Consider the following 22,261-nt stretch of genomic DNA (forward strand, 5'->3'; position numbering starts at 1 on the left):
GCTCCCACGGCGGAGCACGGTGGGCGCGGCAGCTGCTGGGGAAACACCGCTCCCCTGGGGCGCCGTCCAGCGCTTTGGGGGAGCCGCGAGCAGCCCGTTCTCACACTCCTCGCCCCCCACCCCTCGGGGGCACAGGCGGCTCCGGCCGCGGGGGGCGCGGAGCTCTCGGACAGGTGCCCGCTCCGCGCCCGGCTCCGCCCGCCTCGGCCCGGCCCGGCCCCGTTCAACCTGCCCCGGGCGGCGCGGCCAATGGCGCGCGAGGGCGGGGAGCGGCGGCGGGAGCTGCCCGGGCCGCCCCCGCCCTCCGCGGCGAAACTCGGCGGGAGCGCCGCGGGCACGGACACGGCGCCCGCTCCCCGAACGGCTCCGCACCGCCCCGCACACCGCCGGCCGGCGGGACGGGGATGATCCGCAGCCACCGCGCTGCCTCGGCACCTTCTCACGCCGCCCCCTCGGGCACCCCCGCACGCCCGCGCAGGGCCGCCCCAGCGCGGCGCTGAGCGCTGCCCGGCGTCGGAGTGAGAGGCGGTGAGGCGACTCCGCTCGGCCCCGCTCGGCTCGGGACCCGATCCCCGATCTCCCTCCGGGCTGGGCGCGGAGCTGCGGCAGGAACAGGCAGCCACGACTCCCCCGGCTGCGGTCGGTGGCTGCCGGACGGTACCCCTCTTCGGCCCCTTTTTAGGACTTTTTTTTCTTTCTTTCCTTAACTGAAACGCGCCACTTTTTTTTTTTTTAAACTTCTTGCTCATTTGAATTTTTACTTTCTCACTAAACAACCCCCGTCCCCTCCTTCCTCGTCCTTTCCTTTTCGGAGCCGACCTTGCCGTCTCTGGACTCGCCGCCTGCAGTGTGAGCATCATGTCATTCGACTCCACCATCATGTCACCTGCGAACGGCTCCGCCAACGGGACCGCCAGCGGGGCCGAGGGCGGGAAGCCCCCCACCATCCCCACCGTCATGTTCATCTTCGGCGTGGTGGGCAATCTCATAGCCATCGTGGTGCTCTGCAAGTCCAGGAAGGAGCAGAAGGAGACCACTTTCTACACGCTAGTCTGTGGGCTGGCTGTCACCGATCTCTTGGGGACCTGCCTGGTGAGTCCAGTCACGATTGCCACTTACCTGCAGAACCGCTGGCCAGGAGGACCTGCTCTGTGTGAGTACAGCTCCTTCATCCTCCTCTTCTTTGGACTCTCTGGCCTCAGCATTATCTGTGCCATGTCTATAGAGAGATACCTGGCCATTAACCATGCCTATTTCTACAACCATTACGTGGACAAGAAGCTGGCAGGGCTCACACTCTTTGCCATCTATGCTTCCAACGTGCTGTTCTGCGCCCTCCCCAGCATGGGGCTCGGCAAATCTACCATGCAGTACCCTTACACTTGGTGTTTCATAGACTGGCGAACAAAGGAGGCCACCCATGCAGCATATTCCTACATGTATGCAGGCTTCAGCTCCTTTCTGATCATGGTGACTGTGATCTGCAACATCCTGGTGTGCGTGGCCCTCATTCGCATGCACCGCCAGTTCATGAGACGCACGTCCCTGGGGACAGACACCACCTCCAGCCGTTTATCTGACTTTCGCAGACGCCGGAGCTTCCGTCGGATGGCCGGAGCAGAGATCCAGATGGTCATTCTGCTCATTGCCACTTCCCTGGTGGTGGTGATCTGCTCCATTCCTCTGGTGGTGAGTAACATCATGCAGCCTTACTTCTGTTCCATCAAACAGATGCAAAGTCTTTTTTCCTCCTAGTCTGTGCTTGTAGGACAGATTCCTATTTAGCTAGTGTCACAAAGGGTTATAATAACTCAAAGGCTGTTAACATATGTGCGCGATGAGAGAAAGTTGAGTAGATTTATATTTACACAAAAAGAAACATGCTTATCCCAAGTCCTGGACTCCTTTGGTTGGTTAAAATAGAGTGCCAAAAATTCTCAATGATTGTTCTGCTGTTCAACTGGAATTCACATAGCAAAAATCCTACTGAGAGCTAAAGGCACTTTAAAGTTAACCTGCAAAATTAATTTGTGATGAGTGAGGTTTGGGTCTGGCCTGCATTTCTAGATGTTTGGTATGTTTCAAATTTGTGCATACTGCTGCTGAACAGGAAAGTATATGCTGTACAGCGATCCTTGATGTGCAGAGGGAAGACAGGGTTGTGTTCACCTAGCACCAGCAACGTTCAGAGTGCCTGACAACCAAAACCTGAGCTAAGCTTCCCTTCCTCAGGGAGTCATGCATGATCTCTGAGGTAGATCCCACACAGACATCCCTCCAGGAGCTCCCCACACAGTGGGAGGAGTAAACTCAGTGGAACCACCTGTTGGAGTATTGCTCAGTTAAATGAGTGTTGGAGGAATCTGGCCCACATAAACTTTGAGATCATACTGAAATGTCAAATAACATTACCACTAACCATTTGCTAATTTTCTGAAAAGGCTGATATAATTAATGTGATTAAATCGAACACTCGGAATCCACATTTTTCTGTTCCTCCACCTTATCTCCAAGAAAGACAAACCCAAATGAAACCCACCAGCTGGAGGCTCAGTTCTTGTTTGGCAGGCACCATAATAAAGCTTGAAAAACTTCTGTCCTCCTCTGGCTCAGAGACATTAAACAAGTAGCTGTCTTGCCTTATTTGCCATGTTCCAAAACACAGTAGAGACCCATGCGGTGGTTGTCAGACAGAAGGGTGTTTTTGGAAGGATTGTTTTAAGGTGGTTTATCATCAGTAGGGTGATCCCTCTGTCACAGAGGGGGTACAATGTATGTCAAATACAGCTGGCCAGCTGGGGATGCAAAACAGTGTAAGGAAGTTTAGAGAAGGGCATGTGAACAGGACTCAGCTGTCAGCGAGTCCGTCCCCCTCAGCTCAGAGGAGCTGTAATCACAAGGGTTGGGCCAGTTTTGCCACATTACTAACATAAACAGGAGCTAGTGAAGTGTAGCTGTGCTGGTGCACCAGTGCCCCGGCTGCCGGCTCCTGTTCTTCGGCGTTGTCACTTTGCCGAGGCATGACCGAGCACAGTGCCTGTGTGCTCCTTGCTTGACATCTGAAGGAGGTCGAGAGCTGCTGCCGCAGCTGCACACAGGGTGTCCCTGGGAGGAGCACACGCGTTAGACAGCCTGCCCCGCAGTCCAGCTCCAGAAACTGCGGGAGTGAACTGACTGGCTGCAGGGGGATGCATCAGGTGGCCGAAACACCGACAGTAGCGAGGGGTGACTATTTAATTTGATTAACTTAGCATGAAAACAGCTACTTCACAAAAGGAACAATACTGCATTTTCAAGAGATGCTGGTAAATGCAGGGAATAGGTTCTGTGAATTAAATACAGTGTTGTAACATGATAGATAGACTTCAGCAGTTTCAGAAAAAAGCCAAACTTTATCCTGTGGCAAAGCAGCTAGAGGAAGGCTGAGGAGACTGGATGTGAAATGGAAAATGAAATTGTTTGTATCCATTTGGGCCTAGGCAGTCTTTCACATAAACCTAAAAAAAAGGGGGGGAAAAATCAAGACGTAGGGGTTACCAGAAAGGGAACTGGATCGTTGAGAGTTAAAATTAATGAACCTGGATGGGGCAATAGGTTTATTATTTAAACGGTAGCTACTGAAAAACTTGCATATAGCAGAAGTATGTGAAGGTGCAGGTGATAAAGGTGTGTAGTTCTCCCAGACCTTGATTTCACTTCTTACAAAGGCACAGCGTTACCTTGGGAGCATTCACATAAGTTAGATTTTCCCTGCTAAACCAGCACATAATTTCTATATCTGAAATGAGGTAAGAGGCTATAATTTCACTTAAATGTATGACTAAAAATAAAAGGAACCTTTCTCTAAAAAAAACCCCAGCTAAATAACCACATAGATACACATCATCAAAGTGTCCAGCGTGGTTAAATTTCTTCATTGTTAAGTAGATTTTTTTAAGTCATTTGCCTCCCTCTGTGGGAATAAGCCACAGCCACATGTGCTTCTTTGTGCCATGATGTACTGCCATGCATGACACTGTGTTAAGCCCTCTGGGTGTATGTACATTGAGGTTAAGAATGGGGAAACTCTAAGAAGTGACAGTTTTATGCTATAAATCCCGGGAACGAGCCACTAGCAGAAATATGTAAATTACTAAGATATAGACTTACATTTTCATGACTCAGAGGAGTTTTAGAAAGTCCTCACTGACTGAGAGGCTCACCTATAACAGGTCAGCCTGGCAGTCATCAAGACTATACAAATGGTGAAGCGGTGGTGCCAGCATGATTCAGACACACAGAGTGGGCTCAGAGGGTGCTTTGTGACTGAAGTTTTCTGGGGAGCTGACTTCCTGCTGATGATTTCAGCTGAATAAACCACCAGTTAAGTCAGAGCAAAGCAACTGCTGAAAGAGACACATAAACCTCTAACATTTTAGAATGAACATTTTCACAAGACGATAAGATAGCAGATACTTATGGTTTGACAAAAAAAAAAAACCTCAGGTCTTGAAATATTAAATAGCCTTGAAATAACTGAGTCACAGAGAACAGCAGTTTTTAATAATGAAATGCTTCAGCACATAGTTCACAAGTAGGGTTGTTTAGTGTTTTAGTGACTTACTCATAAAATCAGTAAAATTTTACAGTAACAAGTGCTGTAACAAGATCATGGGGGATTATGTAAAATGATGAATGAATTTGACAGAACTGGGAGCTGATCAAATTTATCAGAGAAGTTAAATGAAAAAAATTGTGAAAGGAAACTTCTGATATAACATAGTGTGTCCTCAATGTGCAGAAAGCAGTGTGAAAGACACAAATCTGACAGTTGTTTAAAAATTAAATAAGAAAAATTCATAGCTTATGTGCTGACTCTTATCTCCACACTGGTTATGTCATCTCTTAAAATATTTTGAGTTTTTAGAAATTAGAATTGGACAGTGTAAAATGTAGGGAATAAGATATATTAGGAGGGATTTTGTCAAGGAGAGAGTAGAAATTATTATCCAGCCTTTTAAAGAACACTAAACTCTTTCAAGAGTAAATAGGCACACACTACTCAAAGTCTGTAATTCTGTCCAGCAGTTTGTCAAATACTCTTAAAATTTTTAAGTATGAGGTCTTTTTCTCATCCTGACCACTGAACACGGTTGTTAAATTATGATGAAAAATAAAATGTAATGTTTCAGGGTGTACATCTTGTTGATTGCCTGAAATAATCAGGAGTTTCTAACTTGATGTTTAATTGAACTAAAAGTGGATTTTCTTTTGGCTTGGCTGCTTTCAACTTTTTAATATCAGGCACTGTCTGCAGTGTCAGACTGCAAGGTGTCAGACATTATTTTTTAGTAGTGGAGTATCCACCAAGCAGACACTAAGCCCTCGAAGGGCAAAGGTTATTGGCTTATGGAGCTGAAAAACTTGTTCCTGCTTACTTCCATATACGTTTTTTTAAATTTATCTTATCAGCATGTGGGGAGATTTTGAGGGCAGGTAGGAGCTGTGAAGACAATTACTAGTGTGACTGTAACTATAAAAGTCACTTTATAATGCTTCATAGGATTAGAAATCATGACTTCCATCTGTAGTTAGTAAAAAAGAAAAGCACAAACAGCACACAGAACTTTGATCCCACGAGTACCTATCATGAGCATAAACTTAACGTACCTTAGAGCTATGTGCTTCTTAATTGCAAACAAACTGCTCATACTTTTAATAAGATACATTGTCTGGATTCTACCGTTACAAAGCTAACATACAAAACTCGTTCTTTAGAGATCTGAATTGTTCTGGCTTCCTTCTTTCTTTAATTAGGATTTCAAATTGCACAAATTCAAGCACCGGATTAGATAACTTAGTGGATTCCACTTACTTGGCACTTGCTCAGCAGATGCAAGGCAGTATCTTTTATCATGTAACCTCCTGCAGCAGAGGACTTTTAGCTGAAACAGGGTACCTTGCTTGCTGTTCTTTTATATGATACGTTAGTAAATGTTGTTTCACCAATAAGCGAAGAAGGATAGAACTGACATTCCAACATAGATGAACTTTTACCTTATTGTGCTTAGGATGTAACCCCAGCCACAGGTCCGAATTGATACATGCAGATGACATTCTGGGGAGCTTCTAATAAGATCTGTGGGACCTTTCTGGGAAGTAGAAACAGTTTTGTACAGTCAGAATTTCCACTGAATAGGTCCACTCTATGAATGTTTAACCTATACATGCTGTGTATCAGTCAAAAGGAAATAAAGCATGCAGAGACAGCATAAAGCAAACTGCACTGTACCATCAGCAATAGTCCTTTTCAGCCACAGAACCGCCACTTGAAGACATTTTCGCCTTTCCACAAAGTCTGCCAGGTAGAGAGAGAAAGGTGGAACAGGTACCTTAGTTTCACGTGCTGCTTATCAAAAGAACAATCCGACTATTAAATCACTGACGTGTAACTATAGCTGCAAGTTAAAAAAAAAGATTAAAAAAAAATAAAAAATCAAGTCTCCGAGTTGAACTGTGTATTGCCTCTGTTATCTTCAAAGTGTGCCTTCTGGTTGTTTGACCCGGGCGGGTTTGTCAGCGGACATCCCTCCCTGCGCACGTCTCCTGTCCCCAGCCGTGGCTGCGTGGGGCTGTGTGAGCTGCTGGCAGGGAGGGTCCCCGCTGTGGGGCACGCACCTGCCCTGTGCTCAGCGCCTGAAATACACACAGACCGCCGGCATCCACAGGATGCAGGGTGCCTCCGCCTGCACGAGGGGTCTGCGGTGCGGGCCAGGGAAAGGGGCGTTTGGGGAAGCATTGAGATGTACGTGCAGGTTGGATGCACCCCCATCCCCCCGGGGACACCCGGCCTGGGCGCGATTATGTATGTGACCTGCATACAGTTATATGTTATAAATACATATATATACATGCACTTTATACATCCATATAATACATATTAGGTATATGTTTTATATATACACACACACGTACACTGCACATCCATACACAGTCCCCTCGGGCGGGGCAGCGGTGCCACCTCGCGGTGAGCCCGGGAACGGCACCACCCGGCCCCCGGCGGGACGGGACCCCCTCCATCCCTAATTATGGACGTTTTTTAAGGAATCATCAACGAATAACAGCGAAACTGCAGGTATTTAAAAATCCCGGCTACTGGAGAGGCTTGCCTTCTCTTAGCCATGGAACCACATAGCGACACAACATCGCAAAGGACGCTATTTATCTTAGAAGAATTTATTTCTAAGCTATTTATTTTAAAAGAATTTATTTATAAACCATTTATTTGTTGTTTATTTATAACATAAGTAGCGAAATTTATTTATAAAATAAATGGTTAAAAAAAAGAAAAATATTAAAAATAATAGGAAAGTGCTTAATAAAAGGGAAAAAAAGCCGTAAAAATAAGTTCATTATGCATAGGAATACTCTTTGAAGTACCTGAATGGCACGTTTGGCTTAAGAGATAAATAAGGTCAGGAAATTAGTTGTCAGAAAGACATCTGCTGTGTTAGAAATCATAAAAAGTAATGAGACCTAGGATCACTATATTGCTGTTTAAATTCAAGATTTTCCCATATTTTGAATTCACTAGGTTACCCATAATCCTAGAGAAAAGTGCTGAGAAAGAAAATACAGTCAACCATCAATTTGACAGACTGTTTGAGAGAGGCTGTATGCACAGGGCTTCCACAGAGGGACGTTGTGTTATTCTAAACATACTTCATTGATAGCTTTGGAGCACACTCCATCTCTAAATCCTGACAAGGCTGAATGCCACCACATTGCCCTCTTGCAGGAAGATTTCTCAAGTACTGTGAAATTTTTCATCAGACTTGGATGGCTTCACATGCAGGACTTCTAATAAAAATTACCTAAGAGGGCTGTCCTAGTTTGGCTTGTTTATTTAAGTGCTTGCTTGCTTCCTTGTCTGTAACCTCCTAGCTAGGCAAGACTTGATTCATTTCAGGAGTAAAGGATGAGATTCTAAAACCTCATCATTTTGCTATTGGATTTTTATTGTATCAGATAAAAATATAATTATTTATTTTGACTTACCTTAGGGAATCTGAAGAAAATAGAATCTTCACTATCCACTTTTCAGTGGCTTTCCTAGGCCTTCCTGTAATTGGACATTGCACAGTTTTGCTAAAATGGAGAACAGCTATTAGAGACTGATCAACATAACCAACTCCTGTGATGCCATTCTCCTTAGTGACACTAGAAAGATGATATCCAAGAAACTGAACCGTGCCTAACTCATAGTACTATTTACAAAAGTGGCTTCTAAACAAGGAAAGGGACCAGTTGAAGAAGCAGCTAGATGAATAAGCTGAAGAAGACATTTCTGTGTAGAAGACAGGATCCTTTAGTTTTAAATTTTGTGCATGATAAACTAAAATTGCTACTTAAATAGTCACTTCACACAGCAACTTCAACGTCTTAAATTCTTGACCACTTCTTCAGTATCTTTGTAGGTAAAATCAAAATGCTGGCTTGTGTAGGAGAACTTTTCTTTTTCTTCCCTCCCTTCTTTTTTTACATTTCTATTTTTGCAAACCATGCTGCAGCAAGCGAACATTTCAGGTTATATAAACTATTCCAGTAAGGACAGGTACCAGGAAAATGCATTTCTAAACTCGGGAATCAACAACTCTGGTCTTGTTTCCAGAGTCTTGTGTACTTGGATTATCATCTGTGCTTGAGTTCATTTCTAAATGATTATTAGGCCTTTGCTAGAGGAACCGATTGGGACTCCCCAGTCAGTTACCTCGTTGCAGGTAGCATAAGACTCAAGGTGTACCAAGGAGGCAGGAGACAAGTCTACATCTTTGTTCACGGGAATTTTTAAAAACATCAGCCAAAAGTTGGAGGTTCAGGGATTAATTATGAGGAAAAAAAAGAGAAAAATCCAGTCCTTTCCTACATGTAACATAGGTGGCCAATTCTCATTTGCCTGATTTTCTTTTGCTATTTCGAAAAATGAACTCAGGGCCACCTGTCTGATATGCCTGACCTCGCCAGCCTCTTCTTCTGTCATAGCTTGCAGCAGCAAATGTAGATCTCTGCTTCGAAATGTAAACTTTACTTTCTTGATGCAATTGTGTAACTGTGTCTTCCTTTTCCCTCATGTCCTGGGTAGGTCCGTGTCTTCGTGAACCAGCTGTACCAGCCGGCACCAGTGAAGGATGTCAGGCAAAACCCTGACCTGCAAGCCATCCGCATTGCCTCAGTGAACCCCATTTTGGACCCATGGGTCTACATCCTCCTCCGCAAGACTGTGCTCAGCAAAGCCATTGAGAAGATCAAGTGCCTCTTCTGCCGCATTGGAGGGGCTCGGAGGCAGCACTCAGGGGGCAACTTCAACTGCGTGGATGGGCGCAGGACCTCCTCTGCCATGTCAAGTCAGTCACCCTCATTCATATCCCGTGAGCTGAGGGAAATCAGCAGCACCTCCCAAACACTGCTCTACCCCCCGGAGTTAAGTGAAAGCAGCATCGGGGGCCACGTGCTGCTCCCAGGTCCCAGCGCCAGCTTGGCCCAGTCCGACACCACATCTGTAAGGACACTGCGCAGCTCCGAGACCTCGGACTCCTCACAGGGACAGGACTCCGAGAGTGTCCTCCTGGTGAATGAAATCAAGTCTGGTGGCGGGGCCAGCTCCACATCCAAAAGTGGCCCTCTCCAGGTCACCTTCCCCACAGAGACATTGAATTTATCAGAAAAGTGCATCTAGATTGCCATGAAAGGCATCAACCCTGGGGATACTTCCTGGTACATTGGAAAAACTGGTGCAATAGATAGGTGTTCTGCCTGTTCATGGGAAGAGGGGTTCAGCTGTGCTTCAAAGGGCTATTTTCTCTTGCTGTGCGATGGGTACATTTCTTTTAGACTACTGAGGACTGTGTGGAACAGACATTGCACTTGGGCCCTGCCATCAGAAATGGTACAGTGCAGGTCTGATGGGACTGGAAACATAAATGGTCTGGTCTTGTTGTGAGACACAGGAGAGCTACAGGGCCTCTGGAAATAAAAAGACCCACCACTTGCTTTTTTCTTTTCTTTTTTCCTTTTCCAAGTCTAGTGGAACTGTATTTTCTCTCCCCATTGTTGCTCAGCTATCAAGAGTTTAAGCTTCTGGTACTAGAGCTGAATTTCAGGCAGCTGCTAGGAACTGGACATAGCTACTCTGAGAGCTGCCTGGGGTAAGATTTTATTTTTAAGTGTCTCACTAAAGCATGAAAATGTGAATTTTTATCATTGTATATATATCAGGATTGAAAATATTTAAAAGTCTATTCTTCTCTATGAGAAGGTTTGTTATAAATACAAGGTATATAGAAACAATTGCCAGCCTTCTCTTCCCTCAGTATTTCCTGCTGATAAGACATTCTTGGATTAGATTTGTTGTCCATGCTAGATTCACAGCTGATGATGTAAATTATCTAGCTGAGAATATATAAGCACTTTCTGAGTGAAATGGGAATATATGCATTTTTAAGAGAAAAAGAAAACACATCCTTTTAGTTAAGAATATTAGTTTTCAGTATATGTATATACTAAAAAAACCAAATTTTATTTATATTCTGAGAATGTTTCTCTGTATAACACGTGCGCGCCTCTCTGAGTACTTTGGCCCCCAGTCTGCACACTTTAGGCACACACTTAACAACGCCCATCAGAGTAGTCCCTCTCTTGCCAGGGAGACTCCCTACATGTAAAGCTAAGGACATATAGAAGTGCTTTCAATATCAGGGCCCAAAACTTTCAACTCCTGGTTAATAGTCATAATATTCACTTTAGTTAAAGCATCACTGATGTAATAAAGGTATTTTTTCATAACATTTATCATTTTACTTTAAATAGTAAATAGAATTTTATGACTGTGTAATCTGATACTCCATCAAATAAATGTACAAAACCATGGGAGCAGAATCTTCATTTAAAGTATAGATTATATAGAACTATATCTTGGTCTTGAACACCTTGAAAAGCATTTGTTGCTAGAGTTTTTATGGCAAACACATCACCAAAACCAGCTGTTAACCACTGACAAAAAGAAGTTTTGTGTTTTATGTTGTAAGGGTTAGATCTTGTTCCAGAAACACTGTGTATCAAAATAATTCTGTACAGATATCTGGAGGATGTTTTGTCAAATACTAAGCATGTTATGCTGCTTAAAGTGTTTTCATGTGAATGCTATATTGTAATGAAAATCTTGAGCCTTATGTTGATATGTTTAAGCAGTTGTACCGACCAAAGTAATTTTGGGGATCACAATTAAATGGAAATGTTCTGCTTGATCTCAGATGTTTACATGAGTCTGCCATTCAGTGCCAAGTCCTCACCTTAACAAGCCTCCCATCTTGGAATGCTCTGTGCTCAGTTACTGCCAAAACATACTTTGTCCTGTAAGTTTCCAAAACACCACAGCACGATCACCATCAGCAAGAGGTAGCCATCTTCAGAAATGTTCCCAAGAACACTGATATAGAGCCATGAAAATTCTTTAAGTAAGCAAACAAAGAAAGACATCATCCTTTACCAGGGGAGCAGATGAGCTTATTTGCCTTCATATGTATAGAAAGTGAAGTTAAATCTCTACACAAATATTTGCAGCAAAAGCCAGTTTTCCACCAGTTAAGCTGGAGAACAGATTACCCAAGTTCCTACTGCAGTTACAGATAAAGATCTGCCTCAATCTTTGCAATTAAACCACTTAACTATGGTCTGTTGCTTACTAGTTACCAACAAATAGAACAGACTCGCTATACTTCCCAAGACAGGAAATAGCACCTGGCAGACCAGGAAGGTGGGACTGCTACCTGCCGCTAACACCACATGTACCAATATGGGACCACACCTTTGCAACTGGCCCAAAGCAGCACACCAGTGTTATTGGTACTGTATGCAATGACAGAATTAAACATCTACAGTGTATAATTAGTTTTTAAATAAGCAAGGGTTTATTATTTTTATTTTTTAAATATTTCATTAATATGATTTTATTATTCTTTCTCATCATTACTGATGAGAAATACATGTGGTGTGAAAAGAGCTTCAGGGAAACGTAGACCATCTGAAGCAGCTGACCTTCTAACTTCCCTCAGCAAACATATATGATAACCCTGAGGTGTTCCTCCTGCCCACAGCATTCTGGGTGTGTCAAGTAGTGGACTGGATTCGCAGCACACATCATCAACACAAATCCATGATTCCCAACCAGCCCACAGATTACAAAGTCTCCTGAGCAATACTAGAATTGCCACAGCTCCATGGCAGTGCACAAAGGCAAAATGGGAGCACCTCGTCTGCCAGTGCAAACACAAATGACTGTTCAGGAGCAGTCCGGCTAAAGGACTGGGCAAGCATGCCTTTTTTTAGGGTGACAAGAATATTACACCTCTCTCACCTCACCCACAGTCCGCTCAGGTTTAGCACCTTCCTTCAATGCTGACCACAAACACATTGCTGAATTATATTTCTCAGTCTCCCTGAGCACAGCACGTCTCATAAAATAAAGCTTCAAGTTTGTAGAGTATAATTTGCCAAATGGAGGTTATTTTCGTCCAAGGTATTATGAGTAGTTTCCACATATTCAAAAGGGCTTCCCTTCTCACACACAGTTGCTCCCCTACATTCCCAACCCCCAGAGATCCATATTCCCTCAGAATGGCCTTTCACATCTGCATCCACCTTCACCACTCTGTGTTCACAGAAAATGCACTGATTTACCATTCAAAATCTCCTCATACCAAACTTGTATCTGATTCCACCCTGCTAGTCCTGTGACTGGTACACCCCCTCCCTCACTTCCAGCAGCCTGTCCTGCCCACACATCCCAACCACTTCACCAAACCTTTTCCATTCAGAGACATTGCTAGACCTCTTGACCCTGCTACCACGCCCCAAGCCCCAGCCCTAACTCAATTTAAGCCCCTGTTTTGTGGCATAGCTTGGAGGATCCTCCCACTACAGGTAGGATGAGAGCCAGAATCTGTACAAGACAGTGGTTTCTGTGACAATCTGTGCATTAATTTGAATCTTTGATCATTAAGTTAGCCTTATGAATGGTTTAGGGTGTAGTATATACTGTGAGAGGACTTGGACTCTAAGGGTGGGCTCCAGGATCCTGCTTTAAATCAAGCATATACATTCCTGCAGTCTGCAAGACCAGCACTGCCTGACTCAAACTGGCACTACAGGCACAGTGCCAGTGCACTAACAAGATCAATGTAATCTGCCATCTCCAAATGGCACCAGCCAGCATCCTAAACAGAGAAGCTTTTGAAAGTTTTTAGTTCTGCTCCTTGACAAAACAACAAACCTATTCTACCTAAGGCAGATTTACCATTAGAGCTACTAATTATGACCAGGCCCTTCCACTCCCAGGCCTTGGTCTAGATCTGGATCTACTGGATCTGGAAACCAACTGAAGTCTAAATTTCCTGCTTTGTGAACCCAAAGTCAACTCAATCCCCAGACCTAATTTTTCTCATTGCTCATTTATCCTCTACAACCCCTAGAGCTCCTAGCCTTGTGACTCTTAAAAAATCAGCCCTCAAAACGAGGCCAGCAGGACCCAGCAGTCATCCATTCCCAGCAGTTCCTCCTGGTTCTGAACTATCCTCCCCTGGAGATACCACAGCCCAAGGCCTCCAGCCCATCTAAGAACACATGGGCTAACTTACAAGAAACACATGGTGCCTGTAACCTGCCAACAAACCAAGCCCACATGCTTCTGCTTTCCTGTGCCCCAGTCCTAGCTGTGGTCATTATAGTATTATAGCTACTGTATGGCCTCAAAATAAGTTAAGATAGCACTTGCCCTCAACACAAGTTTTTTACCTCCTTCCCCTTGTTTTTAGGATTGAGAGGACCTTGTATATGGCCAGGCAAGTTTCCAGAGTTACCCCTCTGATGTTGATCCCCAACACCAAGAGATATTCAGACAACTTTCAGAAATTAGAAGAGTAAATCACTAGGTTTGCTTTTTTCCTCCTCCATGATTACTTTTAACACCCAGTATCTCATGGTATTATCAAATTAAAGAGTCACTGTTGTGTTATCTGATCCATACTTTTTTGTTTACCCTCTAGTATTGTCAGAAAGGATTTATTCTCTCTCAGTATAATCTATCTTTAAGTTTTTATGAAATACTTACCTCCCTCTATAAGAGTGGAACTCACATGCCCAGTTTCAGCATTTGAAGTTAACTGCCAGTCAATCTGAACTTCCCTTGTAGTCAAGGGAAATAATTAGGTACCTTGGGAGGCTGATTCAACTAATTCTAAGATACTTATCTAACACAAGGCATATGAATAGCCCTGTGAGGCTGTGTATTTCTTTCCACTGGATATAAAGGGACTCAAAGGGAAAAAAATACATTTAAAGGTTAACTGTAGATTTTTAAATCAAGCAAATTAATCCAAGTAACCTGCTGTTGTTGTTGTGCTTTCCTCTTTGACATCATTGCAACATTTGAGCATTTTAATGTATGATTCACATGGAAAGCAAACACATGGAAGCTACTGCAGTCACTGCCACTACTCAGGATGAAGAACAATAAAATAAATTCCTGATGTCAAAGGGGGAGTGTCACAGATACCCTACTTCAGATAACATCTCCTTTTGCTCCCCTGAAAGGCTTAAAAGCATCAAGTGAGATGTCTTTAATTTTTTTTATTGTAACACATTAACGTGTTTCCCAGAGACAGAAGCCAATTATTAAATGAGGAGCATTCCAAAATGGGCAATAACACTTATTTTTGTTATAACCAAAAGAATAAACAGACATCACTAAGTAGCAGAGAAGTCAGTATTTTAGTCAAACAGATCCAGAAAGTTCCATACATGCAAAACAGCATACTGTACAAAAAGCAATGTAGAAATCATCAATTTTTGAACTTCTTCCCAGTTTGAGAATAACAGTGCCATGAGAACTTATCTGCTCTACAGTGCTCCACAAAATACCACAATTCTGACAATACCTAGAATTCATAACCTAATCTTATCAGAAGGAAAACACACTTTGGTGCAGGAGATGGAAAGAACCACCCCTGGAACCTGGTGCAGCCGTTCTGCCTGATGGTGTAGATGCACAGTCCTCTATTAGTTTGGCCCTGCAGTGCTGAAGTCAATAGGAACTTTGTGGATCATTTCAGTGGAAACAGATTCTGTGATAACATGAGCCTCTGAGAGGAGGGAAACTCCTTCCTTTATGAGTAAATACAGAACACTGACACAAGTTTAAAGCGCAGAGAAAGAAAAGATGTAGTGGATATAGCTAAGCTCCTTCAAAAGGAAAACATGGCCTAGAGTATCTCACAGATTTTTTTCCAGCTGGAGAACATCTTGTCTTCAAAGAAATCTGTCCAAATCGTTCTCATGCTAACTCTTCTCATGACTGACTAGATTGTATAATTTAGGTTGATAGGAGAAATAAGATTAAAAAATCCTTCACCTGTAACAATTTAAACTGTCAAACCATATCTTAATCAAACACCTATTCAATAAGCATTTAAAATCTATTTCTGTTGAATGAACAAATAAAAATGTAGGATGATGTTTTACATTTCTTAAAAAATTTTAGTCAATGTAATTGTAATTATTTTGAATACTCGGAAGATATTAAGAAGTGTAACATTGTCTGTGCTTGTGCAAGCACATGCGGAGGGCATGGATGAAGAGAGAGACAAATTTATGAAATGGAAGAAGCAGATGCAGGAGGTTATGGCTGAGGTAGCAGCCGAGGAGGACGTGTTTTGAAGATACCCAGCATGGATTTGTGAAGACAGAGACTGTTGACTTAACAGAGACTGATTCAAGTTGTTAATACAAGTTAAATATTTATTATACCACAGTTTATACCAAATGGTATTGTAATTTTCCCCTCACGTTTATCCCCTATTTTTTGATTGGTTGTGAGTTGCTGCATTGCAGACACTCTCCTAATTGGCCCCCACTAATCCTCTGGTCCCTCCTTCCTCTCGTGATTGGTTGTTGTTCCTGCCTGTCCTATGCTCCTCCCTGGTTTCTGGAACCTTCCCCTGCCACCCTATAAATAGGGGTGGCACACCCTAATAAAGTTGCAAGAGCTTTGAGCTACCACTCTGTGTGAACCCCCTGGCTGTTGCGTCTTCCTTTCCTTGATGACTGCAGCAAGCACAGATCTAAAAATTCACACATACAAAAACCCATATTATTCAGGAAGAATCTTGCAAAAATTAATGAAAACTTAGTAAGTACAATATATGGCAATTAAGTTTCTGAAAGGGATAATTAATTTTTGCAAAGACTGTAAGTGCCCTCTTAAATAAAAATATTCTGATATCAGATATACTAAGGTATGATTTAATTTTTCTGCAATACATTTTCTATTGCAAAAACTACTGTGCTTCTCAAGCAACATTATTTTCTTTTAAAACATGTTATTTTAAAATTAGAAACCAGACTTGAAAAAGGCAAAGATTTCAAAAGGTTTCACTCGTCTACAAAACTATTTTTCAAATGTCATCAAACAAAATGTTATCTAAATCAAGTAAAAATGACATGTTCCCAATCCTGAATTATTCAGGAATTCCTCAATTGACCATTTTTTCCAGTACAGTTAGGAGGCAACCATCTCTGCCATGTCTCCAAGACAATGAAATGAGAGTAATCTCAGCACAGAGCACATCAAAGCAACAGCCTGACTTACTTTCTCTGAACTGCCTGTGTGAGGAACCAATTGCCACCTTCCCTAAAGAAAGATCAACATTGAAAAAATTTCCTACAGTATGCCTCTATGTTAACACCATGTGAATGCCCACCACAGCATCCAAAATCCAAAAAGGATGAAAAGTAATGCTGTCCCGAAAAACTGGTTCACTAAGAACATACTTTTAGTTGGCAGGTCATAGGAATTAGGAAAAACAAATTTACTCCCTTTATCAGATTAACCTCACTAGGAAAGAAAAGGCTGAACACAATACACCTCAGCCATACCTACTTCCTACTCCCACCATTTTACTCTCGGTGATGTCTGCAGCACAGCACTCAAGATAAGGGAAGGCCAGTTTCAGTCTCAAAATGAATGTTCTTTCTTCTGGTGAAACATTTAGTATAAGTATGCATTCAGGGGCTTGTTTGCTGTAGCATTTCCTTTCATCTAATCAGTGTTTAACCCATTCAGCTATGAAAGCAACATAGAGGTTGCTACTTGATTTTATAAGACTACAAATCAGAAACCAAATCTGTCACACATGCACATACATGCAAAATAATAATCCATCTCTGCTTCATAGGAAACTATCTCAAAGAAAAAGTAATCTTAATGCGAATAAAGACTGCTGATAACAGAAAACAGTTCAAACTTAGAGTGGAAGATAAATAATGTTAATTAATAATTATTGAAATAATTTTGAAAAAATTCCTTTTTCTTTTTGTGCATGTTTTGGCTGGGATGGAGTTAGTTTTCTTCACAGTGGCTAGTATGGAGCTGTGTTTTGGATTTGTGCTGGAAACAGTGTTGCTAACATAGGGCCTTTTTCATTATCAGTGCTCACACAGTGTCCACATCTCTTCCTGCTCAACCCACTCGACCAGCAAGGATGCCGGGGGGTGCACAAGAAGCTGGGAGGGGACACAGACAGAACAGCTGACCCCAACTAACCCCAGAGATATTCCATCCCAAATGTCACCATGCTCAACATATAGAACTGGAGGAAGATGGTGGTAGGGGAACAGAGGACATTCAGAGTGATGGTGTTTGTCTTCCCAATGTTTGTTACACATGATGGAGCCCTGCTTTCCTGGGGATGGCTGAGCAGTTGCCTGCCCTTGGGAAGCAGTGGACGAATCCCTTGTTTTGCTTTGCTTTTATGGGCAGCTTAGGCTTTCCCTATCAAACTGTGTGTCAGCCCACAAGCTTTTTCCCTTTCACTCTTTCCCATTCCACTGGGGGGAGTGAGTGAGTGGCTGCATGGGGCTGAGCTGCCAGCTGGGGATAAACCACGACACTTTTACAGTTTAAATAAAAGCTTCCGAATTACTGGAAAAATGTAGACATTCCCTTGTAAAATTATGAAATACATCAAGATGAAAGCAGCTGTTAGAACACAGTTAAGCATTTTAAGATTACATTTGTTCATAAGATTTTCACAATCAGCTCTTGGCTTTCTTCTCCAAAAACATGGGTGGAGCAACAACTCGGGTCATTGATTTTTTAATTTACAAAAGAAAACTAACTTCTATTCTTTAACTTTTGTAGGTTCTCCTACCACTAAAAGAAAACAAACAAACACAAAGCAGGATAAACACAATAAATAACACTAGTTCTTAAAACAGGATGGCAACCCATGAGGCTGTCCTATCGGGCTCTGATGAAGAGGGTTTCATCAGGAGTTGTGGGACAATTGTCCTTCTCAGTAACAGTCTCTACTGTACCTGAAGCAGACACAATCACTACCGTTTTAGCTGCTGAAAGAGCTTTTTCCTTCTCTGCGATGGCAGCACATACTGCCACAATTTCATCACTTTCAAAGTCATAGTCAGGGATTGGTTCTTGTGCAAGCTCCTTTTCTTTCACTAGTGCTTGCACTGATTCAGTCTTTGTTGCCTTCTGCTGTTCATGTAGTTTTCTGGCCCAGGAAAGGTCCTCTTTCCATACTTCGGGGTTCATTGGAAAGATGTGTAAGGATACCTGGAAACTTCGGATTGCCTATAAACAGAAGAGGGAAGAAACAAAGATTGGACACTCTAAAGTCTACCTATTTCATCATAAAAATTGACAACAACAAAAAAATTACATACATCGTTCATTCAAAGACAAAAGCCATTTTACTCCAAACTGTCTTTACTGGAGCAACCCTCCCTCAGCTTACATTCCATAGCAGCATTACTCCCAAACAACTGTGTCTGAAAGTATGAAAACGCATAAACAAAACAGATACCTGGCGTTCATGTATATGAAAAACAGTATTGTAATTAAAAAGGTAAAAGCAAAAATAATTTTTTGGTTTGATGGTTTTCTTTTCCACGTCTCTCTCATCATCAGATGTATAGAAAAAAAAAAAGATATGGTTTAAAGAAATACAGAAAAGGTATGACTGGAATTTAAAGTATCGCTAATATTGCTGCTTTTAAATTAGCATACAATCACTTCATATACAGACCTAATACTTACAATAATAGTAGCCTCATGACAAGCAGTTTCTGTAACAGGCTTGTGCTTGAAAAAACACCTAAATAAATGGGCAAAAGTAGGCAAATAAACTCTCAACTTGGAGAGTTCCTCTCAGAAAGAACTCCTCTAATCTCATAAACCATGTAATATTAGTAACAAGTAAGTAAAGTTTATACTGATTCTCCTTTCATGCAGTTCAACTAGGAAAAGACTCAGAAATCTTCAGCACATAAATTGTTAAATATATAAAAAAAAAGTGACTATCTAAATCCAGTAGATGCGCTATTTGACAGTAAAAAGAGGTTGCTACAATACTGGAAAAAAGCTAGACCAAGAATTACAAATGTATTGTATTTTAGTTTTTTTAACAGTGAAAAGGTAAAGACTGACCTTACTTACTCAAACTTATGTGCATCTGTACAGAGACATGTGTGTATTTTACATTTATGACTGTACAGCCAGATACAAAAATGGTCATGGTAGTGACCAAACTCTTGTGTGAGAACATATAGAAGCCTTCCTATAGACTGGGAAAAGAGTGATTATATGGATTATTATAGAGATTTGGATTATATTTGAGAAGAGTTATAGCAATTTGCATATTAAGACTTTAAAGACATAAGAACAACCATCAGATTCCATATTCTATTGTAATTTATAAATACTTAAAGCATAAAAATTAATTTGCAAAATCACAAGCTTTCATCCGCATTGACAGAAACTGATAGTTCATACTTCTGATGGCACAGAGGAATATATGAACCCTGTATGACGTGAACTCAGAAGACAAGGGATACAAATCAGATTTAAGAAATTATGATTATGCTACCAGTATTATTGCTGTTGTAATAGGCAGCCTTTCAGTTCCAGGGGAAAAAAAATACTTTGATTATTGGTCAACAGCCAGCTCTGAAGTGTAGGAGCATGCTGAACTTTAAACAGAAGGAGGAGTGCAGTTTAATTCTTGTAAACCAGTGTCATTTTATTCAACTCTGCTAGCTTTTAATTTTCAGGGATAGATGAACTCCAAGTAAACACTAAATGCTCTTTTCTGTATTTCTGTTGAAAACAAAATATAAACAAACACCATCTGCTTTTAAGCTTTCCATGGAAGAGGTCCCCTAGTTAAAGCTTGTCTATATATAGGTACATTCATGCACAATAAACAATGTTAAACACAGTAATAAAATATAAGGTAAGCGTTGAAAAAAATCTTACCAAATAAAGCTTTGAAGCTGCTTTGATGATTCATAAAGCAAAAAAAGATCATCTCAATAAATCAATTAGAAGAAAGTTTTTGTGTGTGACATTTTTACAAAGAAATAATAAAATAATAAACTTTTAAGCGCTGCAAAAGATCAGAGGGATTAATTTGAAAGCAGCAATGTAGTACTGAAAAATACAGACCTATCATAGATATAAAATTTTACACTGCCACTGCAACTGCACCTGAAGCCACTAATTTCTTTTAAGACAGAAGAAGAGTGCTACTTCTAAATCTCCCCCTAATGGAGATGTAAATCTCCTTTGCCAACTGCCCGTTTTATTATAGGAAAACATGGTGACAGTAGATTAAACTGGTATTTCTAGCCTCATTTTAAAGGGCAGCTGTGGTTTCAGAGATCCCACATGTAAGGACTACAGGACTTTAGATCAGTACATAGTCATGTATCTGGTTTTGCTTCTGCAGGGAGGTGCAATGTAAAATCTACTGCAAGATATTTTTGCTTGTGGAATTAAAATATTTGAAAAATTTGTATTTTTAAAGTATTTTACATTTTATCTCACTAGACAGTATTCAGCAGAAAACAATCTTTCATTTGACCCATGAGCAGTCTCTTCTGCTAGTCTGCACAGTCTTTCAATGTGAAGGGCAGTTTTGATCAGACTGCAGTTTTTACAAGTTTTTACACTCATGGACTTAGCAACTGTCACTATACAGAAACCCCTAAAAAAGGTAAGGGAGCATTTTAAGAGGTTATGCAGTTTGCATCTGCCACCAAAGCATGTATTAGGCCTTTATGTTACACCTGAGAGACACTTTCTGACCTATTTTAAAGGATGTCCACCAATGAAGATATGCATACATCTACAAACAATCTTCTTCTGTGTTTAATGATTTTTAATACAGATTTTTTTTGTTCATTTGTTTTTTGTTTTTACAGCATTCAACACAGTACTTGGGGTTATGGTGCATGAAAACCTGGACATGAGCTAGCCATGTGTGCTTGCATCCCAGAAAGCCAACAGTGTCCTGGGCTGCATCCAAGCAGAGGGGGCAGGAAGTCGAGGTGATTCTGCACCTCTACTCTGCTCTGGTGAGACCCACCTGGAGCACTGCATCCAGCTCTGGGGTATGAGTACTTTTACCTTGGAAATTCTACTGCTAAAATTATTACAGGAATTTCAAAACAATTGTACAACAAACTTTCTGCCACATCCCAGTTTGTCTTGTCTTGTGCATCTGTTTTAGATAGCACTTTTAATTACAAGGTCAAAATGTTCAGAAATGTACTTCTCAAAAGTTCTGAGCATCTGCCAAAGATGCTCAGAAGACACCAGCTATATCAGTTGCAGTCACTTGCAAGAAGAACTCAGTACCCCTGGCAGAAATGTACCTGAAAAGGGCATTTCAACTTTTGGAGACTTGCTTGCCCTTCTGCTTTCTTGATGGAAAATCTGATTAGAAAATCCTTTCATTCATTAAAAATTATTAGGTGGGTTAACACAAAACACATTTACAATTTCCAACAGCAGTTGAAAAAAAAAAAAGGATTACTAATTTACATCATTCTTTCTATCACAAATTTGACAAAAACTAAATCAAAACAAATCTTTATTTGCAAAAAATGAATATGTTAGACAGTTCATAAATTAGATTTGTTTGGAAGCTGTATTTTAGACCTGGGAAACCTCAAATTAAAATACAATTATTTTTTTCCTCTACGAAAAAATGCATCATCCCTTGTGAAGTAATAAAAATATTTACAACAGACCATTTGGTAAGATGAGGGTAATGAAGACAGACACTGGTGGGGGAAATGAAACAAAGAAACAGAAGAAGCTGCTTTTGAGAAGGGTACTAATTTTCAAATCTCAAAGAAACCCACTAAAAAG

The 22,261-nt window shown here is 41.5% G+C and overlaps 2 protein-coding genes across 3 annotated transcripts in view; one reads left to right on the forward strand and one right to left on the reverse strand.

Moving 5' to 3' along the window:
- Positions 1–603: 603 nt before the first annotated feature.
- On the forward strand, positions 604–11,282 carry PTGER4 (prostaglandin E receptor 4). Its single transcript, XM_017823629.1, has 2 exons — positions 604–1,689; positions 9,122–11,282. The coding sequence occupies exons 1-2, from the start codon at positions 859–861 to the stop codon at positions 9,713–9,715; spliced, it is 1,425 nt and encodes a 474-aa protein (XP_017679118.1). The 5' UTR covers positions 604–858; the 3' UTR covers positions 9,716–11,282.
- Positions 11,283–14,783: 3,501 nt separating this feature from the next.
- Positions 14,784–22,261, reverse strand: part of TTC33 (tetratricopeptide repeat domain 33) — a 38,088-nt gene continuing 30,610 nt past the window's right edge. For both annotated transcript variants that reach the window (XM_017823631.1, XM_017823630.1), the window contains exon 5: positions 14,784–18,679. In XM_017823631.1, the coding sequence (XP_017679120.1) occupies positions 18,329–18,679 (351 nt within the window). In that variant the 3' untranslated portion in view covers positions 14,784–18,328. The remainder of the gene's footprint in view (positions 18,680–22,261) is intronic.

Source organism: Lepidothrix coronata, unplaced genomic scaffold, assembly GCF_001604755.1.
Source record: "Lepidothrix coronata isolate B3197 unplaced genomic scaffold, Lepidothrix_coronata-1.0 Scaffold104, whole genome shotgun sequence".
Taxonomy (NCBI): domain Eukaryota; kingdom Metazoa; phylum Chordata; class Aves; order Passeriformes; family Pipridae; genus Lepidothrix; species Lepidothrix coronata.